Source organism: Ambystoma mexicanum, chromosome 7q (assembly GCF_040938575.1).
Source record: "Ambystoma mexicanum isolate Mex_15411 chromosome 7q, UKY_AmexF1_1, whole genome shotgun sequence".
NCBI lineage: Eukaryota > Metazoa > Chordata > Amphibia > Caudata > Ambystomatidae > Ambystoma > Ambystoma mexicanum.
In genome coordinates this window covers 1048904002-1048914852 of record NC_090941.1, presented here as the reverse complement: position 1 = coordinate 1048914852, position 10851 = coordinate 1048904002, and the positions used below count along the sequence as shown (strand labels likewise).

General features: G+C 40.4%; 1 protein-coding gene across 1 annotated transcript in view; it reads right to left on the bottom strand.

The window, feature by feature from the left end:
• Positions 1–7575: 7575 nt before the first annotated feature.
• LOC138527965 (olfactory receptor 51E2-like) overlaps positions 7576–10851 on the bottom strand; it is a 180360-nt gene continuing 177084 nt past the window's right edge. The window contains exon 2 of the mRNA XM_069639369.1: positions 7576–9980. Coding sequence (XP_069495470.1) covers positions 8949–9950 — 1002 coding nt within the window. The 5' untranslated portion in view covers positions 9951–9980 and the 3' untranslated portion in view covers positions 7576–8948. The remainder of the gene's footprint in view (positions 9981–10851) is intronic.

Here is a 10851-nt window from a genome sequence, read left to right as displayed (position 1 = left end):
ATCTCATCAGTGATGGGTTAGACCATTTTGTTAAATAGGTTTGCTCCTATCAAAACCTTGGTGAGAATACACTCTGTATCTACTCAACTTACACAGACTATATCTTTTATCTTGTCCATCTCCCTGGATTTTTGTTTTGATGACTGTCTCGTAGTCTGGTCGTTCACATATTGTTTCTACTTTTAAACCCAAAGAACACAGATAGGAGTCGGCAAAATCGCTCCGCTCTTTGCTGACATAGTTGGAAAAATCGCCTTTGGTTGTTTTTCCCGTTAACTGAAGGAGAGGATTCGTACCTGCTATCCATTTACTGATTTTTAATTGGAGAAGTGTATTTTTTAATAGACAAGCTTGCGAGTAAGGATTCTAATCCGTACTCTGGTCTCTGGGCCTTCACTGTTACTCCCTTAGGCATATTGATTATAGATCAAAGGATTTTCCCTTCCATTTTCGGTAACCACCCAATTTCGTTTTCTGGCAATGTTTCAAGTGCCGGGCACACACTAGATTTGTATATTCGTAGAAAACCTTCAATGTTTCCGCCTCCTTTGTGCTCCACATAGCGTTTTAGGGCCAACCACCTTCGCCATATTGTGGGTACGATGTATTGTTTGTGTTGCGTTATAAATGGTGTTGCCCAGACGGGAAAACCCAGATATAGCTCTTTGGTGCCCTTTCCTATTTCATACCTTCCAAGAACCATGATTTATTTTTTGGCTTTCTATGAGAGTCTTTCAGACACATTGGACCTCATTACGACAGTAGCGGTAGAGTGATAATGGCGCCGGTAGTGCTGCCGGCGCCGTTATCACTCTACCGCCACATTATGAGCTCTGCTCGCGGGGGCCGCTCTGCACATCTGGTCAGACCAGGAGTGCAGAGCAGCACCCGTGAACAGAACAGGATGGTAGCAACGGTACCCTTATGAACGGTACCAATGCTACCATCCTCACTATTCCATTGAGCCCTATGGGGGCTCAAATGGGATTGGGGACGTACCGGAACCGGGTCCCGCGCAACGGAAATTACCGGGCCCGCAAAGGGGCCTTATTAAGGGCATGGCTACCACCAAACTCGCAATGAGGCCAATTGTCCATGTCTTGCTCTTATTTATAATCATGGAATTCTCTTTGGCATATTTTTCCAGGGCATTAAGGGAGCGCTGCAGGCCAATTTGTGTCTGGTCGGAAATGATAATGTCGTCAGTACAAGCCATCATACCCACTTTTACACCATTTATGGTAGGTGGAAAATGTCTTGTGTCCAGTAAAGCTCGGTCCATATCCGCTGTATATAAATTATACAGGGTAGGACCCAGTGCACAACCCTGTTTCAGCCCCTCCAGGGTTTCGATACATTTTGTCAATACGCCCTCTTGACTTAGACGGACAGCCACTGTAGTGATTTAGTAAAGCTCCTGTATAAAGTATAGTAGCACTAGATCGATGCCCCAAGCTTTCAGTTTAATCCACAATATACTTCTTGACACTAGTTCGAAAGTGTTAGAAAAGTCCCATACATTTACACTCCGGCCTGTTTTGCTACACTAGCCGTAAGTAGGACATGTATGCCCAGACTTGGTCCCCAAGCCTGCTGGGCGTGACAACACAAATTACTCCTCACTGATGAGGACCAATGAGGCTAAAACCCATCAGAGATTGTGTGTGATCTCCTACAGAAAGCATGTGACCATGCAATTTGGGCTGGACAGCCCTTTTTGGTGTGGGACCATGCCTGATTTGCATATGGTCTTCAACTTTCTGTAATGGATTGGCGTTTTGCATTTATATAGCGCCTTTCCCCATTAATATGGTCTGAACGTGCTTGTGGTGGGGTCACCCTCGTGGACTGTAGTCCAGAGTATGGGAACATTCTCCAAAAAGGCTTAGAATGCTTGTGTGTATTTGGCCAAGAGAAGGAATTAGGTGGGCTGGATAGGCTCCAATAAGCAACCCAAGAGGTGTTTGGAAATATTCGGTAAAATTGGTTTCGGGGCTTAATGGAGTATCCCCCACTTCCAATTACATGGATGACGGTGGTACAATAAAGTGCCAAAAAAGAGAACATTTTTAAAGAAAAAGGATCCTGCAGTGCCAGTTTGGATCCACTTTGGGAACATGGAACTGACGTTGCAGGGGAGGGGCGATCACGGTACGGGAAAGAGGTGTACTGCTGAAGGAAGTAAGGTAAGTAGGGATAAAGGGGTAGCAGGTAAGAAGGAACACTGCACCATTTTCTGATTTGACATTTTCATTGTCGAAATTTTGGCCCGTGCAGTGATCACATAGATCCAATGAGGTCTTTCCCCTTTCTGTAATGCATTGGCTGGTTGAATGATGGTCTGAAGGGTTGCCGAGAGCTATTTAAGAGTAAGATTAGTTCTAAACCTGCCAGACATCACCTCTTTTGTTTTGCTTTGTTAACCCTGAGTGGAATGGTATGCCCAGACATGAGTGCTGAGCCTTGTCGACCTAGATGCCCTAGCTAGACCTCACTGATGACTCAAACTGAGGCTGAAACAGGGTTGGGGTTTCTTGTGCAGAAGTGATGTGACCATTCAGATTGTGAGGACTTCCCTTTTTGCGGTACGACCAAGCTGCTGGATTTGCAATTGGGGTTTTCCCTTTTCTGTAATGGCTTGGCAGGCTGTAGAAAGATGATTTGGAGGGTTGCCCAGAGCTATGCCAGAGGTTAAGATTACTTTTAAACCTTCCTGCCACATCATCATGTTTTGTATAGTTTAATGACTAAGCCATACCTTTGACCATATTTAATAAGGAATCCCTAATTTATTCAACAGTGGAAGAAGGATATAGTGAAAGATGCTTTTGCTTTTGTAACTAGGATATATGGGTCTCTTCTTTCACTTTCCCACCATAATAGTGTTATGCACTGGAATCATTTAAATTGTACAAACTGTTTTCTTTATATGGGTTCTGGTCTCTAGATTTTATTGTAGCATTAACACCCAAGTTGGCAGGCGGGCCCAGCTGTTAATTACTGGCCAGCACAAACAAAAATAGGCCATAGCGAAGCGAGGGACAAACCAGAGTTAACAGTTACATCCTCCCTCAAGTGTGGGTGTTAATGCTATTAGATTACTGAGAATGTTTTGCATAGGGTGCTAGTAGTTATTTGGATTTTCTATTTTGTTTTGGAGGGAATCAGGCTTCTGGCATCTTGCATGCACCTTCTTCCCAGCATAACAAACTATAAGCAATTATGGCTGTGCCTCGTAAAGGGTCTTCGTCCCTTCGGCAATGGGGGAAATTGGAGGTCTGTTTAGGGGTTGACATGGTGGAGACATGGCTGGGGTATTGCTTAAAAATAGCAACCATGAGAGAGGATTAGGAGTCTGTCATATAATGTGGTTGTTCACAGCAGAATTGTTTTCATTTCAAGTTTCTGTTCTTGGGTCTGGGTGACATCACACAACCATGACTGGAGATGTGTCTTTTTCCACTGGTTTAGTAAATATCTTCCTATTATTTTTTAGTTAATTTACTACTGACCCTTCTTCCTTGCTCATGTTCTGAGTTTTTTCTTTTTTCCCTTTCAATAACCTTCCATATTCTCTTTTTGAAAAGAATTTGACTATTGGCTTATCACCGGGTGGTGTATAAAGGGTGGATATTGGAGTGGTTTCTTAGGCCTGTATGGTAGTTTGGGACAAAGTGCCTCATTACAAGTTTGCTGGTGGGGGCCTGATTTACCTACAGCTCAAAGCTGGAGGTAAGTCAGGCAACCCACTGGCAAAAAACGGCTGGTATTACCGGTGCTGGTATTACCAGTAATACCGGCAATCCCCCCATGCAGTCCTATGGGACTCCATGGAATGGGAAATTGCCATACATACTGCCACTTGTAATATGCCGGTAATTCCGGCAGACCAATCGGCGGTAACAGTAATACCATCTGGTGGTCTGCCGCTGGACTTACCAGTGAGATACCACTAGACTTTTAATGAGGCCCACAGGCTTACACTCAGTCTGATTTTTCTTTAAAACTCTTTAAGTTCAGTGATAACATTGCAATGTGTCATTCACCTTAGTACTTTCAAACCCTAATGTTTATTTTGTAGAACTTGGGATTCTTCTAGGGCATGAAGTCTGACAGCTCTGTCTTACTGTATGTTGTGAACTACTACTTCAATCAGTACTTGCCAGCATAGTGAATTCTGACAGATCATCAGATTTATAGTCAAACACTTGTAGTGAGTCACAGGTAGCAGGCATCTGCTCTAAAATGATGTTGGGATCAGAGAGATCAACTACCAGGAAAACCTGCACTTCCCGGTTCTCTCAGAGTCCCCCCCTTTGTCATTGCTGTGTTGCTCTGCCTGGCTGTTTCCTCTTCCTTCTCTTCCACCATTGAGTATACTTCTACCCCTCTTCTAAGGCTCACCAGCGTCCCTTTTGTCTTATCTTTCACTGGAGTGAAAGCTTTTACCTATACTACATGTGGCCTCTCTAAACACACCTATTCTGCTGATAGTAATTGCTTGTGCCACCTTCAGGCATTTGTTCCCCCAGATTCCACTCAATTGTCTCATAAGGGAAACCAGGCAAAAGCATTGTGTAATTTTTTCAAGCAGTCACTCAATTTGAAATCTTTACATTCCTGAATTTCATGATTGATTTTTACAAGCTATTTCTATAGGCATCTAACGGCACAATCATTTCAATAGCTCTTTCCTTTTTGTCCAAAACCTCAGCTATTTTCTTTGTTACTTAACTCTCAAGTGTCTGTTATCAAAATTGACAAACATATCCATAATTGTTTGCTACATGATCTAGTCGGCATGAAATCTTTGTTGTCAAAAAGCAACATTAGTTTATTCAGTCAATAAAGGTGGAGTGGCCCTCCCGGTTGTTCCAGCATATATGCCCAGTGTAGTTCTGTACACTGCAGACAGATCTTCACTTGGTTTACCTTACCCAAGTCACTGAAGCCACTGCTAGAAGATCCCCTTTTTGCTAATATGGGCACAGGTAAAGTAAAAAAAGACACATCAAATTCTGATATACACTGATTTAATTTGTTTTCATTTATTTGACACACTGCTCCTATCCCTAAAAAAGGGCTCTTGGTGCTTCAGGAAGGACGGGTATTGCTGATATATAAAAAGAAGTATACCATTCAAATAAGAGAGAAATTAAATAACAGAATATCACGTAAAACAAGTGTTTTATTCTTTACAAGCTCTATATTCTGTGATTGTTCATAGCAGTCTGAATATGTCCTTTGAGGAGAAGGGATGTATAACCTAAACACAAGGCTTCTCAGTGGCTGTTGTTAAGCATAGTCTTAAGAAAAGAGGGAAACCCAGGTCAGCACTTCTGCTCCAGCAGGTTAATTAGGTCAGTGATTGGGACCCTTGCATGTAGAAAACCAGTTGGTACCTATATGAGAACTCATATCACCTTTACATACAAAACATTCATACGTTTATTGTACACCTTAAGTCAGCAGATTTCATATTTCATTGTGATGTCATTCATATTTAGAATAATTCAACCTTGAAAAATCCGCTACATCTGTTAGCCTCAATGTTTATACCATCAGTGAAATCATTACACCTTTTCATAATGCTTATACGTATATCATTATAATGTAATTGTCTTCTTACAGTCAAACATATCACCAAAAACATCTGCATTTAACTGTTTTCTTACAATTCATCAAGTCAAACCATAGTGCAATGTGTTTCTTTCTCTGGTGCACTTATGAGAAATTCTTCAGGAGTTTTGTATTTACATTCTCAGTATATATGGTGTATCAAGCTTAATCACACCTTGGTAGATCATTCCTGTTTAGTGTAAAATAACAACGATAGGTGTGTTGGTGCCGTTCCTATGTGCAGACCTTCATTTTCATATCTCACAAATCTTCAAAGTAACACCGAACTAGCACTTTGGAGAAAACGAATCCCCAGGGGGCACTCACCACAATGTGCTCATTTCTGCTTTACTTATTCAATACATGAAAGAGTCTTATTTGGAACTAGTGCTAATGATACAATAATAAAAACATGTTCCGTTGCTTAGTATGGCCTTGCTGCCTGTTGCCAATACAATACAGGATGTTCATCTGAAATGCCCCTTACACATTGAAGATACAGAAGGGGACACTTACTTGCTCTCCATTCTCCCTCACTTTCCTCAAGAGTCATCTATTGCTCTGTGTCTGGGGATAGGCCTTTATAGCTTGTTATTCTGCCCATGTGAGCCAAGGCAAGAGTGGCTAAAAATATTCACTTGCTGTATATAGGATTTGCTGAATTAGGTGGGTCAACACATCCCACACTGACAGCAGGTGCCCGTCTTCTTCATTCACACACTTCAGCCCAGACTACTGCTGAGCCTTTGGGACCTCACCCATCTAATGTAGCCAGGATCCTTCTCAGCCTAACCTGCCTGATTCATCAGCCAACTAGACTATCTGGGATGAACGGATTCATCATCCACCCAGTGCCTCATTCAATTAAATTCACTCCAGCGATAACATACGATGACTGCTGAAGAATGTGAAATCAGTTAAATCTTTAGTGGAAAATACCTCCATGTCTGAAGGGCCCTGCTGAGTGAGCAATTAAAGAAAATCACAGTAGCCCTTTGGCCAGGTTTTACTTGGAGTCGATTGACAGTCATATTACCAGAGCCACAGAGTGTGCTAGGGGGCACAGAGTTGTTGGTCCACCAAATGGTCTCCCATTAGGCATCAGCTCCAGAGATAATCCCATTGCTCACAACCACTGTCTTCAGGTGAAAGCATATTTTACCAATAGCATTGCTCCCATCCACCACAGTGTGCTTCATGCATGTAAAAACTATGTGTAAAAGGTGTCCATTTCCTCCTTGATCTATCTGCCGATTTTTATACAGTACACCACAACATTCTGATACAAAGGCTTGAATCTTGGATATACAACTTTGGGGCTACCTAAAAGTTAGACATCAGAGTGTTCAGTTGAGCAGTGTTCTCACTGCTAGCAGCTACCTAGCCAGTGGTGTTCTACAAGGCTCTACACTGCCATCCCTCTTCTTAATGTGTATGCCTCCTTAGGTGAAAATAATTGAAAGCTGAGAGTTTGAGTGCCTGCTGTATGCTGACGGCACCCCAATTTTAACAGATCTACATGAGAGATAGGAGGAAGGAAGAGAGGAGGAAGAATATGTAGGTGCAACGCAATGGTTGATGCAATATAACTTCCTGAGGCTTCATGTACTATTTGTACTATTTGGGGGCTCGGTTGACCCCTCTTCCCTTCTTGTGGCCTACCAGTTTAGGTGCTCCACCTGTCCTGTGGCGGTAGTTGGAAATTCAACATGTGCTGTTTGCTTGACAGTAACTTGTCCTTCGCCCCACAGTTGGACTAGTCCATGAAAAATTCACATTTTCACCTTTTGTAGCATATATATATATATATATATATATATATATATATATATATATATATATATATATATATATATATATATATATACATATATATATATATATATATATATAAATATGTATATATATATATATATATATATATATATATATATATATATATAGCCATCTACTAGATAAAGATCATGTAAATATACACGTTCATGCTGTGATCTTCTCTAGAATTCTGTATTGTTCGTCGATCTATTTGCGCATTGGCAAAGAACTGTTAACCAAGCTCGAAGCAGTCCAAAATCGTGAAGTGAAGTGTGAATAATCTTTGAGCTGAAAAGAAGCAAGCTAATTTAATTGGCTTGTAATTCACTGGGCTGGTTAATGATATAAGACCAAGTCCAAACCGGAGTTCTTACACACATCCAGAAAAGAGCACAGGGATTGGGACCTAAATATTTCGATAACCTTGTTCAGATATGTATACCCTCTCCCGAGAGCTTAGATCCAATGCAAAAGGTTTTTGCAGGTGGCCAAACATTCCTCGACTCGATTTGTCAGCAAAGCGGTGTGAACGTTAGACTACCATTTGTGGAACGACCTTCCTATGTGTATTGAAAAAAGTGCTTCCTAACAAATTTTAAATTTTAGCCTAAAACTGCATCTTTTTATATTGCTTGAACTATGAGATCAAAGAAAGACTTGTTAGGGAATCTTATGGGATTTTGTAATTGTTTCTATAATTGCCTTGAAACTGGCTCTCCATTGATAGGTTTGCAATGAATACATAATTTTGCTACTACTACTGCATTTAACAAAATGGGGTGATGTTAAGATTAGATTAATTAGATTCAATTGTCATGTATTGCTTGTTGTATTTGCTTGTTCCTCTTGTTCAGTGCTTTGGATTAAAGCGCTGTACAAATTAAAATAAATACAAATATAAATGTTCCAGGTTCTGACAGGTGGAGTGCCAACATCGAGCGAAAGTTACAATTCTGCCACAAACATTTGCTTTCTCTGTCAAAATATTACAGACACACGTCTATGCCTCTGTCGATTCAATGAGTAAGATCCTGTTTGCAAGTTATTAATTTAATAATTTTGCAATTTACTATGCAACAGTGCAAATCTCATGTACCAAGTAACGTATTTGCTAACGAAGCTCATTGAAAATTATTTCCATCCATGCTTTCTCTCTATGGACATGTGGGTAACACCATCATGTACTCACTATAAAACCGGTGACTCCCTCTCCTACCCATCATTGTTTTCTTATAATATGATGCGCTCTATTTTTGATACTAGTGTATCCCGCACTGCAATGAAAAAGCACCCTGTGTAAGCACGAAAGGCATTTCGACAACTTTCATTGAAAAATTGTTCTCTTCAACCACAATAAACAGATAGTAGAGCAGTGACCTTGGGCTACCATCACAAAGATAAACAACATTCTACATGTTTCCAAATCTCTACAAGGCCCGGCTGTACTAATAAGGGGCTATTCTCATTGCATGCAGACATATATAATGTTTAATAGTGAAATATACCTTCTTGTTTTACCTTAGGTTTTCAATAGTTTTCTGTTCTGTCATAACATGGCAGATTAAACTCAGCACCTTAACCCGGATCTGTTGTGTTCGTATCCCGTACACTAAAGGATTCACCATGGGAGGAATAAGAAGGTAAATGTTGGACCCTAGTATATGTATATAAGGTGTAATGCTATGTTTAAATCTGTGTATGAAGATTGAGGTCAAAATCGGGAAAAAAAACACCATCATCACACAGACATGGGACACACATGTGCTTAATGCCTTCCAACACTCTCCCCAAGTGGAAAGTCTAGAGACAGCCCTCAAAATCATGACGTAGGAGAAGATTATAAATGCTATATCCTGAGCCGCGTTCAAGAGAGAGATACTCAAGCCGTAGATGATGTTGACTGTGATGTCCGAGAAAGACAGTTTTGCAACGGTCATGTGCTCACAGTAGGTGTTGCCAATGGCGTTACTTTCATAATAGGATAACCTCTTAACAAGATATGGGTACGGGGCAAAATACAGGGCACTTCTGAAGAGGTAGGCCAACCCTAGTTTGCCTGTCCGTTGATTGCTTAGGATTGATGTGTACCTGAGGGGATTGGTGATAGCAACATAGCGGTCCAGGGCCATCAAAGCAAGAACTCCAGATTCAAAGGAAGTAAAGACATGAGCAATATACATCTGGATGAGGCAGGAATTCAGATAAATCTCTCTTGAACTGAACCAAAATATTCCCAATGCTTTTGGCAAGACTGAGTTTACAACAATTAGATCAGCTCCAGACAGCATGCACAGGAAAATAAACATTGGACGGTGGAGGCATTCTTCTGTTTTTATAATGAATACAATTAGAGTGTTCCCAAAAACTGCAATAATGTACATAATACAAAAAGGGATGGAGATCCAGACGTGTGCGTATTCGAGTCCTGGAATGCCAATCAGAATAAATGTTGGAATTTGGAATCCAGTATTGTTCAATGCAGACACGTGTTCCAGCAAATTCTTATCAGACGTCATATCAGGCGGTAACAAAACAGCATTCTTCTCCTGCATAAAATACACAAATGCTAATAAGATTTAACAAATATCCAAGCATTTCATGAAATAGGCACAATCAATAATGTAGGGTGGCATAGGTTAATGTATGGGACTATATTTAGACAATTTAAGTGAAACAGAAGAGAAAGGAAAATAAATGATTGTCAGTATACAATTTTCATTTTCCTTATTTTAGTCACATTATTGATAACCCAAAACCACACACTCCGAAAAGTACATATCCTTTGATGTATCTACTTTTAGTTCTGTGTCATGCCTTTGCTAGGATTTAAAATGTTTTGAAATAATTTAATTCATATTAGAGAGATACAGTTTTAGCAACCAGAACTCTTTACATTAGGCAAATTTTGGACCTCCCTCATTTATCCTGGTTTGTCATATGTTGTCTTTTCTCAGCTTTTCTGGGAAAAACTCCCCAATTTTATTCCAAGATCTCCCATCGGATTCATTCTCTCCAGTCAGAAAGTTCCATATTGTTTTCTTATCAGAATGGCATCTGCATATTACATAGTGCATCATAAGTGTAGCAATAAACATAAACCCATCTATTGTTCGGCAAACACATTCAAGTCAGTTTCCGGGCCTGCAATAATCATTCATTTTGATATTCTTATGGACTCTTTATTAATATAATCAGTTTTTTTCTAGTTCTTCTGAGACTCTTTCATTAAGCAGGCATACCAAAACAGGATTCCAGCTACACACATGCCCTGGATATGCAGGGCATTTCTATATTATTGTTCAGATGTTTCTATAGAGCCTTGCAGGAGAGAAATGCAATCTATATTTTGCGATAAAGCATATTCTGTGGCAATATTTTTTGGGGTATACCCCTCCGTTTCTCACATTATTTCTCTGT